The 20,974-nt window shown below is 42.3% G+C and overlaps 1 protein-coding gene across 2 annotated transcripts in view; it reads right to left on the bottom strand.

Moving 5' to 3' along the window:
• LOC115541952 (netrin receptor UNC5D) overlaps positions 1-18,512 on the bottom strand; it is a 182,600-nt gene extending 164,088 nt beyond the window's left edge. For both annotated transcript variants that reach the window (XM_030353927.1, XM_030353926.1), the window contains exon 1: positions 18,198-18,512. In XM_030353927.1, the coding sequence (XP_030209787.1) occupies positions 18,198-18,318 (121 nt within the window). In that variant the 5' untranslated portion in view covers positions 18,319-18,512. The remainder of the gene's footprint in view (positions 1-18,197) is intronic.
• Between the last annotated feature and the right edge of the window lie 2,462 nt (positions 18,513-20,974).

Raw genomic sequence — 20,974 nt, 5'->3', positions numbered from 1 at the left:
CCCTGATTTTAAAGACTGCACTGGCGCGCTTTTTAAAGTTCCACCTACTAAGAGAAAGCAAAAAATATATAATAGGAAAGGGAAAATTACTCCTGGACCTTCAAAAAAATGAACAATTGAAGTACTTCCAGATGGACAGTGGAGACAGGGTTATAGTCTGGATCAAGTAAGATCGTTTTTGGGAAAAACTAAAGGCAAAAGAGACGTTGCTGTTGAAGATTATTTTCCTAATCGTTTGGTGTTAATTGGGACTGTGAGGAAATTAATTAGGAAATGAATTAGACAGAGGGGCGGTGACGGTCTTTTAGAGACAGGTAGCCTACATTGGCTGAGGAAACTGGTGCGAAAGCTGCAAAAGAATGAAGGTGAATGGCCAAACAGTAAATAATAATCTTTTGTGCGGATATAGGCCTAAACTATTGATACATTGCCTCTCGTTCTTTTTTATAACCATGAGTAGTTTTAGGATTGCATCTTTAAATCTAAACGGAGCAAGGGACGTAAAGAAAAATAATTTGCTTCATGAAGTGCTGAAAACAAAACAAATTGCCATTGCTTTTACCCAAGAAACACACAGTAGCAAGGACATTTAGGTCGAATGGCAGAGTGAGGTGGTCAGGTGTTTTTTAGCCATTCGAGTTCAGCATCTGGGGGAGATGCAATACTTTTGAGTTAATTTTTAACAATTTATTTTGATTATGAAGAAAATGTCACGGGTTGACTCCTAAAAGTCACTGCAAAATATTAAAATATTTACTCACCAGTTTTGCAGAGGGATAGATTAGTGTTTTTAGATGATTTATCAAGCACCTTAGAAGGCTGCAACTCAACAATTTTTGAATAATAGGCGGTTATTTTAACGGCACCATTGGCGATTTGGACAGGTATCACATTGAACCACATCTACAGTCAAGGAGAATTTTAAAGCGTATTGTTGAGAGCTATGTTCTGGAGGATGTTTGGCGTTCTAAACACAGTACTGAAAGAATATTCCTGGTTTCACTGCAGAGACAATTATTAATCACTAGCGAGGCTAGTATTGGATTTTATTGTTATGGACATCACATCCCGTTTTTTAAATCATGTTTTATGTTACCAAGCTTTTTTAACTTTGCCTTTATTTTTTATTTAATACTAAAATGCCTTTTTAACTTTCTATTTTACCCATTTCTTTGCATACGTTTTCTTTTACTTATCTATTATTTTATTTTATTGTATGACAATGTTTATATGTGAAGCACTTTGAGTCTGCCTTGTGTATGAAAAGTGCTACATAAATAAAGTTGCCTTGCCTTGCCAGTAGGTTTTTCAGATCACTTTATGGTAATTGATACTGTTTTTATTAATTGGGTCAAACCTAAAAGCGCATACTGGCATTTTAGGGTTAGGGTTAGGGTTAGGGTTAAAATACAAATACAACAATTTTGTAATCAGTACACTTTTAACGTCACTAGAGACACCCTCAGATCAAAGATCTAGAAGTAGATATTGTGGAACTCCAGACTACGTATGGCTCCACAGGAGTTTGAGGCCAGATGCAGGCACTCAAAGCTAAAAAAGCCAGTTTGGCGGATCTGCTAGGGATCGAAGCACAGGGAGCTTCGATCCAGTCTAGGTTCCAGAACATTGCGGAGATGGATGCTTCCTCAAGATTTTTCTTGAATTTAGAGAAAAAGAATGGACAGAGCCGTCTTATTCACTGTCTTAGATCTGCGGATGGATGCGAACTCACAGCATCCTCTGATATCAGGAGAAGAGCTGCAGAGTTATTCTCTCAATTATACACCTGTGAATACAGCGACCACCCAGACGGTCTAACCCTTTTTCTCAGTAACCTACCTCAAATACCTGATCAAAAAAGGGCTGAAATGGGACAACCTATTACAATGCAGGAGCTAAAAGTTGCACTAGAAGGCATGAAAAATGGCAGAGCACCAGGGATCGATGGCATTCCAGGGTTTTTCAAAGCCTTTTGGTCCTTTATAGGGAAAGAAAGGCTGGCCTCTTTCGCATGATTTCCACCGGGGACGTACACGCCGCGGAACGGCTGCAAACTCTGTCCTGCGTCAATTTCCACCCGGCGCGTAACGGCAGCGTAGCCCTGCCTTGCGAGCCAGCCGTATTCACGCGAGATCACACGATAATCCTAAACCTAATGCACTCACCTTCCACTCCCAAAACTACTGCATTTAAATGCCAGGCTTTGTCCTTTCTGACATTGTCCTTATAAAAAGGATGATTTATTCCATAAATTACTTTATCTTGCTCCACTTCGACAATCAGTCTCTCGTCGTCCATGTTGCCGACCATCTGAGACCCTTTGATTGATTGACTGCTGACCTAGTGCCACCGGTCATGTCGTAATGTTGATGTGAAGTTGTGATAGTGCTACATGAGCTGAGTATTGTTTTATTTTGAAAATTGACCGGATTCTCTATGGCTTTTACTTTTTCACTTCCTGCCCGGCTCGATCTGCTCTTTTGAAATTGACGCGGTTCAGCAACGGCTCGCGTCAAAAATAGAAGTGCTAAGGAATGATAGTGCGGTGTGCCGCTCCTGCGATGCTGCTGAGACGTTCCACAGCGCGCCTGGTAGAAATATTTTCGTTGATTAGTGGCAGCGATCAGCAGCGGTGACCGCGACGCAGCCGTTCCGCGGCGCTTACGTCCACGGTGGAAATTAGGCTTTAGTTGCAGGAGAGCTGTCCTCACTCTACCTAAAAACTAGAGGCCAGTTAGTCTATTGTGTACTGACTATAGTCCTTTTTCCATCAGATTTTCAAGCGAATTAACTCTTAAAGCGAATTAATTTGTAGCGACATAAGAAGCGCCTAAACGGTTTTCCATCGACAGAATGATTATAGCGAATTAAAATTGTGTCACAATGCCCCGTGTTGAAGTGCATTTTTCTGACCCGCTAGATGATTTTCCATCAACAATGCGCATGCGCGACATTCTATATCGCTTCAGCCGTTTTCCATTACTTTTATGTCGCTAGAACTTTCCCAAAACCACCTCTGCAGAGCGAATTAACTTAGTGCGACAAAATCGGCGTTAGAGCGATATAACCCTTTTTCCATCACATATGTCGCACTAACTTTTGATGCGCATCATTTTAAAGCGCATTATCTTTTTGATGGAAAAAGGACTTATAAGATTACCTCGAAAGCATTGGCAAATCGTCTGAGAGGCGTGATGGGTCAGGTTGTGCAAATAGACTGGTCCTATTGTATCCCTGGCAGATCGATTAGAGATAACGTTGCGTTAATTCGAGACTATTTGGACATCTCAAACTTATTGGATCTCGAGCTTGGTTTTATTTCATTGGACCAAGAGGGCTTTACCCAATTGCAATCAAACCCTTGCTGTGTAGGCTTAGGAAAGAGCCGAGAGGGGTCAGGGTAGCGGATGGTATTGCTCCATATTTTCTCTCTGCATATGATGTTATTGTAGCTATTAGGGAGGATAGTGATGTTCAAACATTGACCCACATTGAGCTTTATGGGAAAATGTCATCCTCAAAAGTAAATTGGGCTAAGGATACACCCTGGAGAGAACATTTTAGGCTTAAAGGACAGGCACAACCTGCCTGGCGCATGTTGTACCAGCCACCGTTGACCAAAAACATTGGTGATCTTCATTGGCGAGTACTATATGGGATAATTGCAGTGAATGCTTTCATATCTATTTTAAACCCTGCCGTTTCAGATACATGCACATTTTGTTCATGCAGAGAGACAATTTTCACTGTTTTTTATATTGTTGCAGATTGACACCATTATTTACTCTGCTTAGTAGTTTGTTAAATTCCTTTGGAAAGAATTTTAGCAAGCAGTTTCTTTTATTTTAGTTTTTTTATATGGTAAGATAAAACAGAAAAAAAGGGATATTGATACATTTTTGGTTTGGGCAAGCAAAACTTGCGGTCTACTATTGTAGGAAGCAGAAAATAGAAATTGGTCAAGCAAAAGAGTGTTAACTTTCAAGGGTTTGGTAAAAGGATTCTACTAGAATTTAGGTATTATGAACAGATGAAAGATCGGGATTCTTTTAAAAACATTAGGGATGTTGATGGTCTTTTGTTGGTGGTGAGATACATTTTCCACGTGGTATAGGATAATATATATGTATTGGAAAAGCTTATTTAGCTTTAAAAAAAATTTTGTAAATTAAGAAATGTTACAATAAAGTTAAAAAATCTCTCTCTCCTTTAACAAGGGCCCACACATGCAATCAGGCTCGTTTCAACGGAATTCACTGCCATTAATTATTGATCCTCTTTTGATTACTTTCACAATTAATTTGTTATCTAGAGATGCGAAAGCCGTTTGCTGCTATTGACAAATGCCACTATGACAGAGACTAATAACATGATATCCTAAAGTATTCTGCTCCGTAACTCTTTGAGAGACACACACACACGCACACAGAGACTCTCTGGCTCCCTCACGCTTGCTTGTCTCTCTCTCCACTTCAGCTACATGTCGCTTAGAGAGAGTTCTGAATGGGAGATATATATATATATATATGAAAATGAAATGTCATTTAATTCTTCCGCAATCTAACATTTTTTTTTTTATATATATATATATATATATATATATATATATATATGTATATATATATATATATATATATATATATATATATATATATATATATATATATAGAGACCATCAATAAAATTCATGATGAGAAACTTCTTTTTAGGACACGTCGGCCAGCGAAATATTAGATTGATTATTAGAGCATGATCATGGGAAAGTACAGGCAGCAAAGTTACCAAGGATACATTCAGTGAGACAATGGGTCAACAAGATTCTTATAGGGAAACGTTTGCATTGTGGATAGGGAATACACAGGTAAGTGGGACTGACCATAGTGGAGAGTTTAGGATTGGCGGGAGAGGCCAAGTTAACTGCAATACACTATGGGAGAAGTGGACATGTCTGCAACTCTGCAAGCATGGCTGCTTGAAGGTTAAAGGAATCTACATAACAAAGAAGTTACCCCTCTTGCCCACTGCATCCGTCAACGGACAGATCCCATTGACTTTGAAAGGGGCGGAGTCGCAATGCATTGTGGATCCATCCGTTCCGTTGGATCCAATCAGAATGCGTATGCTCGGGCTGACATGGTGCTGAAACGGGCTATGACGCAGGGGGAGACGCAGGAATGTCGGAGGAAAATGGGGTTAAAAAGGGTTAAAATATCTCCCCATCAAGGCCAACCGCAGAGTAGCCTACGAAAAGAATAGATTGCAATAATATGAATGCTAAAGATATTAAAACACAATTGATTAAGCCTAGGCCGACATATATATCAGTCCTAATCCTGAACGCACTGTGCATACATTTATTCACGGCATTTCCCCCCCTGAAATAATTCCATATTACAAAAATCCAAAATAGCTTGTGTGACAACTACATTTATCTTAATGTGCTGATTTCTGAAACATATTGCGCAGCAAAGAGAGCCAACTTTATCTGATTCCGCATAAGGTTTCATTGATTGGTCACGTGAAATGACCCACCTATAAAAAAACCTGCGGAATATGGAAAGGGCTTCTACAAAATGGCGGACAAGGCACGTAAGAGAAAAGCCTTGTTCAAACCTGAGGAACTTAACGTTCTGCTTGAGGAGGTGGAGGCAAACAAAAGCCTCTTATTTGACCGCTTCAAAGGTGCCCTCACCAACAAGCATAAATCTAAAAATGTGGACGTCCGGAAAAAATGGCAAGACTTCGTCAGTCTTGCCAAAAAGAAAGCGTCAGAATTTCGACATCAATCCAATATGACTGGTGTGGGGGTGCACACGGCGCAGGCCCTCAAGGACGAGGAAGAGCGAGCCATGGCCATCATAGGCTACTCGGCATCCCAAGGCATCCCCGGGGGAGTGGATATCCTTGCGGGTATCACGGAAGAGGGAGATCTTTCAAGTGAGCAATTGCAGGAGGATGAGGAACCCAGGATCCCCCACCAGTCCACCTCGGCTGCACGTCCATTTCCACACGTCCATTTCCACACCAGGGACGAGATGAGGGCGACCCAAGAAGATTTCTTTCGGTCGTTCCGCATCCCTCAAGTGGCCGGAGCCGTGGACGGAACCTTAGTTCCAATTCTTACGCCCCATGTGGATGCCCATGTTTTTATATGCCGGAAGGGATATGCCGCTGTGAACTGCCAGGTGGTGTGCGACCATCAGGGCATCATCCTTGATGTCGTGGCGAGATGGCCTGGAAGCACACACGACTCCTTCGTCTTCCGCGAGTCCTCCATCGGCCGGCTGGCTGCAGCCTCCAGGGGAGAGTGGCGGCTCCTCGGAGACAGTGGCTATCCTCTTCGCCCTCACCTCTTCACACCTGTGACTAACCCGGGAGACGTCCATGACGAAGAATACAATGAAGCCCACCGTCTGGCCCGGTGCATCGTTGAGCGCACGATCGGGAGGTGGAAGGTGCGCTTTAGATGCCTTCACAAGTCCAGCGGAGGGCTCCAGTTTTCGCCGGCCAAGTCATGCGCTGTGATATGTGTGACGGCTATGTTGCACAACATTGCAGCTAAGGCTGGGGTAGCTTTTCTTGAACCGGAGGACATTGAGGACGATGACGAGGAGGAAGATCGGTGTGAGGACGGCCTCCCTCATAACTACGCGGCTGGTTTTCATGCACGTCGAAGGGTGATTGAGACTTTTTTTTAACCCCCTCCACCCTACCACATGTCACTCAACATTCCCGTCAACGTAACCAATCCCCACCATATCCCAGCCTTTTGCCTGCTCCTTTGCTTGTTTTTTAGATATTTTTTAAATTTTTTATTTTTTTTACATTATTTTATGCTACGTTTTATGAGTAGCCTATGTCAGTCTGCACAAATCCCCCCCACTTTCTCTCACACATTTTAAGTGCCCTGCCTGCTCAAACATTTCCTGGACTGTCTCTCTCAAACTAAGAACATAATGGCCCACATTAGGCTCAGACGCACGTGATACACCATTACCAATGTGTTATAATAAAACGCATTCAATACTAGGAATGTCCGCTGGCTACGCCACTGAGGCTATAGTAGGCTAACGAGGCTCTTAGCGTCCTACGAGTACCCTGGAGCACTCGTTAGCTACTCGTGACTCGTGAGCGTTTTCAAGACGTTCGTTACCAAAGATGCTTTCGGGAAACGGTGTGAAAACTGTACGATGCTCGTACGACCCACTCTGCGATCCACTTAGGCTAAAGATGCTTTCGGGAAACGGGGCCCTGCCCTTAGTATCAGACATAGTGGCTCCAGTGGGAATGCAAATGTGAACTTTCTTAACCTCGCTCAGTTAGAGAGAGGGAGGGATGTATCTTAAGATGCAGGGAGAATGTATACAGTTCCTTTTAATGTGAATAGTAATTATATAAAACATCAATATAATTTGTATACGAGTGTTGTGGCAACCCGGTTCCAAAGTGTCTGTTTCTCACGGCAAGTACCACGCACTGGATCCTGGTTTACCCGCAGTCTGTGTTTATTCACAAATTAATTCACTGAACAAGAATTACAACACTGAGCTAGGGTCTCCGTGAGCCTCTTAGTCTGTAGTCTGTCATGTTTCGTGTGTCAATTGCCTCCTCCTGGTAGGTCTTTCTTTCCCGACCCCGGAATGAGTCCTCGGCTGTCTTTTAAGATGTCCGCCCGCTGGTTTCCTCCCTCCGGCCAGGTGTTCCCCATCTGGCTGATGAGGGTGAGGAATGTGGTGCTCTCTGTCGCCGGCTAGTTGATGGCGGCGGTACACGCCCTCCACCACTAGCCCCCGGATCCCCCTTACTTTTATTCTTTGGCTCAAAACAAAGAGGCTGACTAACTGACAAAGGCTGACTTCTATGTTCAAGGCAGTATCGTTTAATTGCACTATAGGCTGAGTCCTAGTTTACATTTGCACTTTGTAATTTTTATTGTATCGTCCTGTTTTGATCAGTATATGCCAATGTTGTTATCAATAAAAAACATTTGCACAAGGCAAGCCGATGCACTTCTCCATGTTGATAAGAGCATTACAATGAGAAATCAATGGGACAAAGAAATCAAGGGATATTTAGCATAGAAAAGAATGTGTGATTACTCGCGATTAATCGTGAGTTAACGATGACAGTAATGTGATTAATCGCGATTAAATATTTGAATCGCTTGACAGCACTAATATATATATATATATATATATATATATATATATATATATATATATATATATATATATATATATATATATATTGTAGCGGGCAAGTGGGTGTGGGGTTTCCACGCCAGCAAGTTGAATAGATAAAACGACACAACACAAAGAGCAGTTCGAAGGGGTGATTTATTTACCTAGTAAATACAACCACCAGGGTGGGAAAAGGGTCATCCACCTCTGTTCAGGTACAGTCCGTAATCTTTGATCAGTCCAATTCTTTCCACCTGTCTCTCTCTCATAGGACGTACCGCGCTTCCAGGCGATCACACAGATCTGGCCTGTACTTTCCTAGTCTTCCTGGATCACACGATCACTGCCTTCTCTGTAAGTGATACACCCTCTCCGGCTGTTCCCAGTATGCCACACAGACTCCACACTCTTCCTGCTCTCTGTAATTTATCAGCCAGCCTCATTCTATCCTCGGTGTACCTCTCACACTCCATTAATACACGTTGCACAGTTTCTGTTTTTCCACATTCAAACTGATCCGTTCCACTTTTCCCTATTAGAAATAAAGTTTTATTTAGTCCTGTATGTCCTATTCTCATTCTTGTGAGTACGGGTTCCTCCCTTCTGTTTTTCCACATTTGTTTGTATATTATAATAATTTCTTCCGGTGGTTTTTCTGTCCCATCTTTCCTGACTTTTTTTTTAAATTGCTTTAACTTCTGCTTTTCCGTGCGGCATATCTATTATATTCAGTGGTGTAGTCTATTTTATTGTAGTGGGTATACTGTGATGATTCCCTCCCAGCCTCGTACAAACCCGTCCCACCGGTACGTGTACGTGTGTGGCACTTATGGGATGTCGCACCACACTCACCAACGCAGGGGTCTACAACCCGCTGACCTTTAACGATTATCAACAATCATGTAATGCTGAGTAGGTTTATCAGTTGTAATAACAGTATGAACAAATAGAAGACAAAAATGACCAGTTGTGCTTTGTATATCTATAGTAGCAATAGCACATGCTAAACAAGGACAAAATCTACGCAAAATAATTTAATGAACTGTTTACAACCATGGCTATGAGAAGGAGATGACAGGAGACTAATGTTTCACTCTTTCAATTGCTCTAATTTGAGCTCTTAGTGTTGTTATCTAACATACCATAGAGTAATTGAATTGTGTAAAAGTGTGAAATTACTGCACCTTAAAAATGACCATGAATTAGCTATACTCATTTGCATAGTGATTAACATTATGAATTTCAATTGTGTATACCAACTGTATGTTGGCTGACATTTACCTAACTTGTTTTCCCTCCACTCTAACCAAGGATGCCAGTTTTTAAATTCCCTAGCCTGACACCCAGTCCGAAAGGCTGGCCAGGGGGTTCTCATCTAAAAGTAACAAGGAGATATAAAGTGGGATTAAAACATTGTCTTCTGTTGACTACTTGTTATGTGGTTTACACATTAATATGGGAGGACTGGACACACACACACACACACGCACACACACGCGAGAAGGAGGGGCTCGGCCCACCAACTAACGTACAGAGATGCAGGGGCAGCTTCGCGCTTCATAACAGAGACAGGGCAGAGCGCGAGCGCGCAGGGGGAATTTTATGAATGTGTGAATGTAGGAGATAACTTCCCCTGCTTAGAGTATTTTATTGCAGTTATACCCAACCGATATTTGCGAAAAATAAACACAGAAGTGAAAGATCTGTCACAAGACGATTGATAGGCCTACGTATCCGTGCATATTTTTAAGTGGGTATACGCAAATCCTGGTGCGTTCCTAGTGGGTATATGGCGTATACCTGCGTATCACGTAGACTACACCACTGATTGTATTGTTAATTTTTGTTGCTATTTTGGCGGTTTTGTCTGCTCCCTCATTGCCTTTGATTCCTACATGGGCAGGAACCCAGCAACATTTTGAAGCAATTCCTGTTCTGTGCATTCTATATACATTTAGTTGAATTTCTAAAAGGTGGTCTGGTCTGCTAGATTCCAACTCTGAATACTTTGGAGGGCTGCTGATGAGTATACACATAATACTGCTCTATCTGGTCTCACTTCCTCCACCCACTGTAACCCCTGATTGCCATCATCTCTGCTGAATAAACTGACATTTAATTTGGTAACCTTTTCCCAATATTGATCTGCATTGATGGGATAGATACACCTATTCCTACTTTTGAGTTTTCATCTTTGGAGCTATCTGTATAAATATCTAAATACCTGAAGTGATTTTTCTGCATATTTACTTGCCTAGCACACTTTTTTCATCCTCTTCTCACTCTTTCCTCATTTCTATTAAGTTAAAATATATCTCTATGTCAGGAAATTATCCAATTGGAACATTACTTATCGGTGTAGAAGTCACTTTTAAATTACTTACCCTATATTCTTCTGATTTTGCTTTGGTCACACATCCAAATCCGTTACTTTGATATGTTTCATATTCCCAACATTCCTGAATTTAATCTTTGCAGGGTGTTCATGTCCACATCCCTGTAGTTGGCTCCAGTATTCAAGTAATATTTTGTCTCTTCTAAGTTATATTGGTACTTATCCTAATTCTATATGAAGTGCTTTAATTGGGGATGACCTCATTACCCCAGCACAAATCCTCAGTGCTTTGTTTATTGCTCTTTTTTGTTTAAGTGCATTTTAGCTGCTGCTCCATACACCATGCATCCATACTCTATTGCTGACCACATCAAAGCCTTATATATATATATATATATATATATATATATATATATATTAGAGCTGTCAGTTAAACGCGTTATTAACGGCGTTAACGCAAACCAAATTTAACGGCGTTAAAAATTTTAACGCGCGATTAACGCAATTATTTTATAAAAAAAAAATAAAAAAAACCTTTTTTTTTTTTTTTTCTTTGGCTCAAAACAAAGAAGCAGTAGCCTGACTGCTATGTTCAAATTACATTTGTTCAAAGCAGTCGTTTAATTGCACTATAGGCTCTTTAGGTATCAAAAAAAAGGTATCAAAAACTATGTTTTATATGCTTTTTTTTGTTTTGTTTTTAATCGGCCGATTAAATCGTAATCGTAATTTTCCTCTGAAAACAATCGGCATCGGCACTCAAAAATCAATATCGGTCGGGCCCTAATATATATATATATATATATATATATATTAAAGACTGTTTGTCTGCTCCCCATTCTTTCCCAGCTATTGCCCTCATTAAATTAATAACTTTTTTGCATTTTAGTTCAGTAGTTTCCAACTGTGTTCTCCATGTGCCCTTTTGGTCTGGCCAAATCCCAAGATATTTGAATTTTTCAACTTTTTCCATTATTGTTTCCGTATGGTTTTATATTCTGTGCATCTTTCCTTTTCTTATTTGTTATTGTCATAAAACATGATTTACTTGTTTTATGACAGCTTAAACCCCCAGTTGTATGACCAATCTTCCACATTTCTGACTGCTTCCTTCATTTTCTTCATCACTACTGTAGTGTCTCTTCCCCTTTTCCAGATTGCCCCATCATCTGCGTACAAAGCCGAAACAATTCTTCTATCCAAATTGATTAAGATATCATTGATCATAATAAAATAAAACTGGACTAATAGCACTCCCTTGTTGAATTTCCATTTTCAATTTGATGTTAATCTGATCCTACTTTTACTTAAAATCTTCGTTCTGATAGAAAATCTAGGACCCAGTTGTAAAATCTTCCTCTAATCCCCATCTTATTCAGTTTAATTAATAACCCCTTCCTCCACATGTAATCATAAGCGTTTTCAATATCAAAGAATACTTAAGTCATTAGCTCCTTCATTTTGAAAGTTTTCTCCATCTCATTGCTAACTTTAACTATAGCATCCATAGTGGACCGCCCCTTCCTAAAACCATTTTGGTATGGAGCAAAAAGTCCTTCTTGTTCAAGAAAGTAATTTAGTCTGCTAACTAGAATTTTCTCCATCCATTTACAGAGATGGGAAGTGAGTGCAATAGGTCTATAATTACCTGCATTATTTGCATCCGTTCCAGGCTTATTAAATGGCAATATTAATGCATTTTCCAACTTTTGGGCATTTTCCCTTCATCCCATATTTTATTAAATAAGTGCAAAATTAAGCAGTAGCAGTATTCCTTGCTCCATCTAGTACTTTAACCAATTCATTCATTGTATCTCAGCATCCATTGCACTTTCCTCACTATCTTTCTTTATATACACATCCCTATTTTCCTTTAAAATTTGCTTGTGTTTATTGTCTAAATGGTCACCACCACCATGCACACTAGCAAATGCCTTTCCTAGTAACTCTGCTTTTTCTTTATCTGTTATTGACAGTATTTTACCATTTATTATGACTTGGACTTTTTTGTATATCTAGCTCCACATCTAATGCACATATTATTGGGAAATGATCGCTTCCAATACTTGAGTTACTTTAAATACTCAATTCAGCAGATGTTGCAATATTATTAGATACCAGCATAAGGTCTAAACGGGACATTGTATTAATATGAATATCAATCCGTGCACCATTTCCATTATTTAGGCAAACTAGCTGTCTTGTAGCCATTTCTTCCACTGCTTCTCCATTGCTATCAGTATGTTTACTTCCCAAAAGGTTATTATGAGCATTAAAATCACCACACCATATTTCTCATCTATTTCCTTGCTTCTTTATTATACCATCTAATATTTCTGGGCATAGTACTCTGCAAGGATCATTCAAGTTAACTACTACCATGTTGCCATCTTTTTTATATATTTCAATTACTACACATTATTTTTCTGTTATTGTCAATATTCTTCTAAATGCCATCCCTTCCCTTACAAATGTTGAACAGTGCCGCCTTGTCTTCCAATCCTATCAGATCTTACTGACTCATACCCAGGTAAATGAAATCAAGGTGAGGTCGAAGCCATGTTTTCTAAACGCAAACAATATCAGGTCTGACTTCTGCTTCTTCTATAAACCTCTTAAATTCTTGTCCATTTGCAATCAAGCTTCTAGAATTCCACTGCAAGAAAAGGAAAACCATTATTATATCAACTATAATGGAGGGTATCTAAGCTATCGTTTAGAAACCCTCCATCATTACTTGCTCTTAACATACCATGAATATCTTCAGCTTTCAAGATCTTTAATGCCCAAAAACTCTTCTGCAGCTTCTACCACTATCTTGATTCTATCACTTTACTTTTCTTGCTGTACTGCCACTTTAACAACTTTGCATATGAATGCTACAAAGCTCTTTGTACCAGCAAAGTAAGGGGGGGCTTACTTTGCTGGTTAGAGTTTCCTTAGGTCGGACCTCTGGGGCACAATATCACTTTGAATAAGATTTCCACTGATGTTTTGAACAGACTAATTTATCCTTGTTTGCTTGCTTTCATTTGCATTAACAGTATTTAGGGCCTCAGATACTTTATTAATAATCTTAATTCTCTGCACTTCTTTGGCTTAGCTCTGTACCACACATCCCGCAAAAGCCACACTATGTTCCCCTCCACATTTTGCACATCTCTGCCTCAATATACATTGTTGAGCTGCGTCTACCATTCTCTGGCATTTGAAACACCTCAAAGGTTGAGGAATGTACTCCGTTACTTTATAGTTTAACCAACTAATATGGATCTCGTAAGGCATTGATTTATCAAAAACAAGCAGCACTGATTAGCTATTTTGTTTAACTCCACTTTTATTAGTTTGCAGTCTTTTAGCTTTAATCACTTTTCCACATTTGATCTCTTCCTTGACTTCTTCCGTTGACATTTCTAGTGGCACATTCGCAATAACTCCATGCAATTTTGCTGGGATTCCTTAGCCTGGTTCTACCAGACTCTCGTACTTCACTTCATTTCATTTCATTTGTACAGAGTCTGGACCTAATCAATTGACAAACGTTAACTCACTTGAAGGCGGGTGTCTGTTGAAGTTTAAAATGATTGGATCTGCCCAGTGCCACTCTGGATCTGCCATAACCAATCGCTAACGTTTGGTTGTGACGTATGTCATGCGCCGGGAATCACGCGCAGGTTGTACAAAAACCAAACACCTTGCGCGTCTGCACGAAAATGTCCGTCAACGACAGCTGCAGGTTTTGTTCGTCGAATTTAATTTATCAGGGAAAAATTGCACATTGTAAATCAACTACCGACCTACAACAACAACTCAAACTGGCGTACGACTTTATCGTCATTGTTCTCAGACACGCCCTCTGTTTGCTGATTGGTGGCCGCTGTGGCGGCACCAGAAAACCAAATTACATACAGCAGGTCCAGACCTAGTACTGAAGGGAAATTCAAATTGAGCGGAAGTACTTAGGCGACCTTAGGCGACATGGACCCTAATCCTTCCACCACCAAGATGGGACATTTTAAGGATAATTTCCTGCTGCTTCGTATTTTCTGCCGAAATAATAATTCTTCTGTTGTCAATACTTTTGCATATTTTTCGAACATAAAATGGTGTTCAGCGATCTAACACACAATGTTTGGGGTCGACCACCCCATGTCTGTCGTTTGCTAGCCCTTTGAAGCCCAAGTACCCCTGCTTAATGATCCCCAGGCTTGCCTGGGGATTCATGTAAGGTTTTGGGGCGGAGCCAGTAGGTTGCCAGACCTACCACTCCCCTTACGGGGCGGGTGGTGGAGGGCGTGTACCGCCGCCATCCACTAGCCGGAGGCAGTGAGCACTTCATTCCTCACCCTCATCAGCCGGATGGGGAACACCTGGCCGGAGGAAGGAAAGGAGCGGGCGGACATCTTAAAGGGGAGCAGAGGACTCACTCCAGGGCAGAGACAGTCAGACCTATGAGGAGGAGGCCATCGACACGACCCCGGCTACGAGGCTCTCGGAGACCCTAGCCCAGTGATATATACCGTATGCTTTTGCCTATTATTCTGAATAAACGCCGACTACGGCTTTAACCCGCATCCCGAGTGTGGTACTTGCCGTGACGAACAGTCGCTATCGGAACCGGGTTGCCACAATATGCATATATATATATATATATATATATATATATATATATATATATATACTGGAAAAGTGAAGTTGCTAAGCTTGGAAAGGTGAGGGGAGAAGAGGACGAGGATTTCATTGTCGATGAATTCTTCATTAATGGCGTGAATCGTTTCTTTGTGCTGGAGGGTGGGGGAGTATTGGGTGGTGGGGGGTGTGCCCCTCAGGCAGCGGTGCAGCGGCGTGTGAATTTTGGATAGGGGCCGTTAGCCTCTCCAAGGTTCCCCTTTTCAGTGCCGTTTTAAAGCACTATGCGAGCTATCAACAGGAAGAAAGCGACAGCACCAAGGCCACAGGATGTAAATGGACGGAGTTGGGCACAGCGCAAACACACGCTTGCACGCACCAACATACGCGCACAAACACAAACACATAAGCGTTTGTCCGCAAGCACAGACACACACACACTTTAATTGGCAGTATACAGTCAACACGACTACACAGGTCCATTTAACACAAGCATTGTGTGTGATATAAGCATTCACACAAACACACACTGGCAAACGCCGTGTTCGTAACTCCCAGGGTTCATAGCCCGTAGTCACGTCCAAGAAAATATCATCTTTCACACAAAGATGCGTCTGAGGAGATTCTGAATTATACGATACGTTCGCTGCGATTCTACCAGAGGTGTTGCTTGGGCCGGGGCAGGGCCCCGGGGCCCTGGACGTCCGGGGGGGGGGGCCCCGACGGTCGCCGCGCTGTGAAGGCAGCTTAAGATATCTACAAGTAATTGTAGAAAGGAACTGACTGGTTTATATAGACTCTCTTCTCTCATAACATGACAGTCAGGCTGGCTCATATATTTTCTCTTCCTCTTCCTTAATATATGTAATTTGGTTACAGTAGTAATATTTTGGCCATGAATAAAAAAGTATATACAATCGCACTCAGGCTACTTCATTTATTTTCAACATTTACAAAAGAATAGGGCCTGCTGGGAAATCTGTTCGACCAATCAACGTGATGTTTCTGATCATAGGCTACGTGCAGCCTGTCACGTTAATGCTAGGGTTGTCTTCTTGAGAGTGAGTGTCTCCAACTCTAACATTTTGTTAAAAGCTAAGCCATACCATTGCAATGTTTATCAAGCTAAAAAGTGGTGCTAAAAAACGTAAAGAGAAGAAAGACCTGGATGCGCGCAATTCGAAATGTTTGCACAGCGCTTACCATACCAGTGATGGCCACGGCAGAACGGTCAGCGCATTCTTGCCCCGAGGCCTAGCAGAACTATGCTACGCCACTGGATTCTACGCTTTTAAAAGGTTTGGTTTCGTAAGAATGTGCTTGGTTTTCAAGTCAAATCCAATCCATATTGGCGATATAACCACCACATATGGACATATTTTGTTTGTGTGGTTTCTGTTTATAAAGTTAGAAACAGGTCTTGCTATGGTCTACCTGCTACCTGTGACTGCTCAGTCCCCTCTGAAAGTGTGGAAGTGGGAAAGGAAATAGAGGACGGAGAGAGAAATGGGTTATTTTTCAATAATTCAATAGTTAGAATCCAGATAATGCGACCACCGCGCAATCTCAGACGCAAGAGCAACAACGTTGATACAGCCCCCCACACTATAGCCCCCCACACTAACCGTGCGCAGGGCTTTTTATCCGTGTGAAATGTCAGTTGAATCGAAGCTAGAGCAATACCCAGGAAGTGATATTTCCAATGAATAAAACATGGCTTTTCACAGGCTCTCTTTCTCTTCACCAAATCTCTGTTCCTCTCTCCCTCGCTCTCTTCCCCTTTCTCACTCGCTCAATACGATCTCTCTCTCAAATAACTTGGTTTCTCCTTCCATCTGATTGAGAAATAAAAATATCCAGTCCAGTCTTGTCATCTTCTTTCTGCAGTTTGCATTCTCTCGCTCTCCACTCATCTTTATTTATTATTTATTCTAGAACCTTTGTGCGTGGCGCATTTTAAAGAATTAAACCGTTCATCACCTCGTGGTTTATGAACAACTGTAAATCGACTTGGGCACAACAAAGACGCGCCTCACTCTGGACATCACACAAACGGACCGGGGGAAAGGCCATCACGTCTCCACACCTTTCTAGAAGTAGTGTGGACTGTGGAATGTGTTTCTGACTGACATTCAAAATGAACCCAGAATCCCTTTTGGAGTTCATTTTAACGGTCCATTTAGCTGCCTGCAGGAGAACTCGTCTCAACAAGATGGAATAACAAGACGGTAATGGGCGATGCCACAAACTGATGGTATAAATAATGCTCTAAATTCTTCATGGCCATTTGGAGGTTAATGGGCAGTATCAGGTAAACACGCACTACACGTTCACACGTAGCCTACATTACCGTCCAAGGAAAACAGCAGAAAACAATCGGCGTCACACAGATACAGCTCGACAGATTTGTTTATCAGAAGTGGCTTTCGAGAGGATGGAAAACGAGCATTGAAATCAAGGGTCCCCAGATGACCAGGCAACGTGTCCAAACGCGTTCCTTTTAACGCACACACTGAAGTTTTGCCGTAAGGCGCAGTGCGAGGAGGAGGATGAGTCACAAATTGAATCGTATTGAAAACACTTGTCCGAAAAAGGCGAACATTTTAAAAAATATGAAACAGGGGAGAGTAGCGTTTTAAACAGGACGGGACCAGGGACACAACGGTGGACATTGTTTTAGACCCAGAGCGTGTTGCGCCATCTGACTCCGGATGGTTTGGTCGTCATGTATTCGTGCCTTATTTAATTCAGGAATAAACAAGACAACACGTTCACACCAAACACAATGCCAGAACTTGTAGGGTGTATGCATGGCTTCGGTGCACCTTGCCCATACCACTAAACTTGTTCTCAATCCTGATCGGAAATGATGCTGAGCCATTCTGAGGAGGGCGCACGGTGCAAGCACCGCCGCGACGCGCGCTCCTCTCCTCCAGCCTCTCCAAAACATATCGAACAATGAATACAACATGATAAGGGTTCCAATTTAACAGCCCCCCTCCCACACACACACACATGCTTAAACACAGTCAATATGTAAACATTTCGCCTACCTCTCTTCGAGGTAGCCTGGACTCGCGAGGCGAAAAGCACGAGGATGCCACAGCTCAGGTAGCATCCTATGGAAATCCGTCCCATTATGGTCTGGAGCCCCATCGCATCGTGGCTGCCCATTCATGGGCTCTCTGCAGAAGGATTTGGTTTCGGGCGTTTTTTCGGCCTCCTCACCCGCATCCTCCTCTCCTCCTCTCGTCCTCCGCGCTGTCTCTCGCGCTGCCCGCCTCAGCCGAGGCAGGAGCAGCGCAGCGGCATCGCGGAGGATCGCAGTGCGGTCAGAACAAAATGAAAAGTCGCCTGGTGCCCCTCGGCTCTCGAGCTCAGCGTGCGCGCGCGCGTGAGAGAGAGAGAGAGAGAGAGAGAGAGAGAGAGAGAGAGAGAGAGAGAGAGAGAGAGAGAGAGAGAGAGAGAGAGAGAGAGAGAGAGAGAGAGAGAGAGAGAGAGAGAGAGAGAGAGAGAGAGAGAGAGAGAGAGAGAGAGAGAGAGAGAGAGAGAGAGAGAGAGAGAGAGAGAGAGAGAGAGAGAGAGAGAGAGAGAGCTCCATACCTTTACTGACAGGATAACGCGTGTGTGTCGTGTTGTTTGTGAGCGTGCGTCTGCGTACAGGGAGACAAATAATTGATCCAACAACGTCAGATGAGGAATAATCTTGGAGTTGCCAAGGTTTTATTTTAATCTCAACCATTGCAAAAAAAATCTGATGAAAAAATATCAAGCCTTTAATATGAGTTTGGTTATTCAGATAAAGGAAGTGAATAAATGTCAATAACGTCATGAGTCTTAAAGCTCCTGTTCAGAAGAATAAGACACAAACACAACACGTACACTCACACGATGTTGGACGGCACAAAGCTGGTATGGACTACACAGGGCGGACCATTAATTCGTTCTGATTGGACGTTACTGCAGAGAAGCACCTCATCCAACGTGGGAAAGCTCAGGTATCCCTTCAGGTGTGGACGCAGACCGGGAAATCTCTCATAAAAACGCACAAAATCCAGTTTCCCCCTACCTTCCAGTAGTTTATCCCGTCACCAAAAAACAGGTCTCCGACTCCGCAGATATTGAGGGTGGAGGGGAGGGGCATGTCTCATGTGAAATGTAGCGCCATTAGTTTTCCTTGTAGAGCTCACACACTACGACCTTCGGCCGCACAATTACCCCCGCTGACCAGGAATCCAATGGTTCATTTCCCTGGGATCTTGTGAGGGGTCGTTCGGTTGACGGAGGTTAAGTATGCAATTATAATTCTAAAGGGGGCATAGCTGTGCTTAAAACATTTAGGATTGCCATGAGTCTAATTGACAGACCATGGACATTGACATTACTTTGGGTAAGTCACGACCGCTGTAATGGCCCTTTGTTAAACGCACAAGTGAACATGTGGTGGTTGACAGGGGTCACTCGCCATGAATTACCCTCTTACCCCTAACCGGTGAGAAAGCTGTTGCTTGAAAGTGTTTGTCCCGGCGACACTGCTAGCCTCGGCACTCGGCAGGTAATTTGTAGTAGTAAATTGCAACACATTATAATCGAATAAATAAAAGAATTGACGCAGATGAAGTACTGTATTTATTCTCGTAGCTAATCAGTTCATGATTAGCTTTTCAAATTGCTCTTGTTTCTGTTAGGTCATAGCAAATTTCAACAACAACCCTATCTTAAGTTTACATAACCGCAAAATATATTTCAAGATAAAGTGGAACATTTGTGGCGTTGTTTAGAGGAGATGCTTAAAGAAGGAACTAGAGTCAGCCAGGCACAGTCAGTCAGAAATAGTAAATCAGGAGTAATCGGGTCGCCATCAGTCTGTCAGGAATAGTCAGCTAGGAATATTTAGGACCAGTCAGCCAGGAACAGTCAAGCAGGAATAGTTAGGACCAGTCAGCCAGGAACAGTCAAGCAGGAATAGTTAGGACCAGTCAGTCAGGAACCGTCAGTCAGAAACAGTCAACCAGGAATAGTTAGGACCAGTCAGCCAGGAACCGTCAGTCAGAAACAGTCAACCAGGAACAATCAGGTCAGAAACAGTCAGTCAGGAACAGTCAGTTCCGGAGCAGTCAGCCAGGAACAATCGGTCAGGAACAGTCAACCAGGTACAGTCAGACAAGGGCAATCAATCCAGCATTTTATATTTTTGTCTACTTTTTACCTTCCTTTAATAAACAAAAGCCAGGGCAGGAACAGCGTTTGGCCGTTATACCAACAGCCTGGTAATCAGTGACTGCACATTAAGCGTTTAAAAGCAGGAGGGCTCATGCAGGACACATTACCAGAGCCGGTACAGTCAAGACATTCACAGCCTGCTCAGACTGGTTCCCTGTAGAGCATCTGCTGCTTTCACAACAAGTGAGACCTGCTTGCGTGCAACAACAATTACTCCTGGCCGACTGCATGAAAACACAGATTGCATGTGACTCAATCTTTTGAACCTCTGGCCAACATTTCACACACTCTAATGCATCAGATGTTGAACGAGGTCACATATAGGCTGAATAACAGGGCACGGCAGTGACAGGGCGCAAGATGCACGAGTGAGCTTCCCCTTGCTCAGCAAAGTATTCATAACGCCGATGCTCATTGATGAAACCGAATGCCTCCGATACATACGAGACCGGAGGCAAGGACAGCCAAGTGGAGGACAACTACTTTTTGGGTAGAAAGTATGTATGACTTTTTTAGTATGACTTAGTATGACTTAGTATGATCTGTTAGGGAACTGTTAAACTGCAAAAGGGAATACAAGTGGGTTTGAAAACTGCTAGCCTATTTA

This window comes from Gadus morhua, chromosome 4 (assembly GCF_902167405.1).
Source record: "Gadus morhua chromosome 4, gadMor3.0, whole genome shotgun sequence".
In the NCBI taxonomy this organism is placed as follows: Eukaryota; Metazoa; Chordata; class Actinopteri; order Gadiformes; family Gadidae; genus Gadus; species Gadus morhua.
The sequence above is the reverse complement of the archived record's forward strand: the minus strand, read 5'-3'. Positions and strand labels throughout refer to the sequence as shown.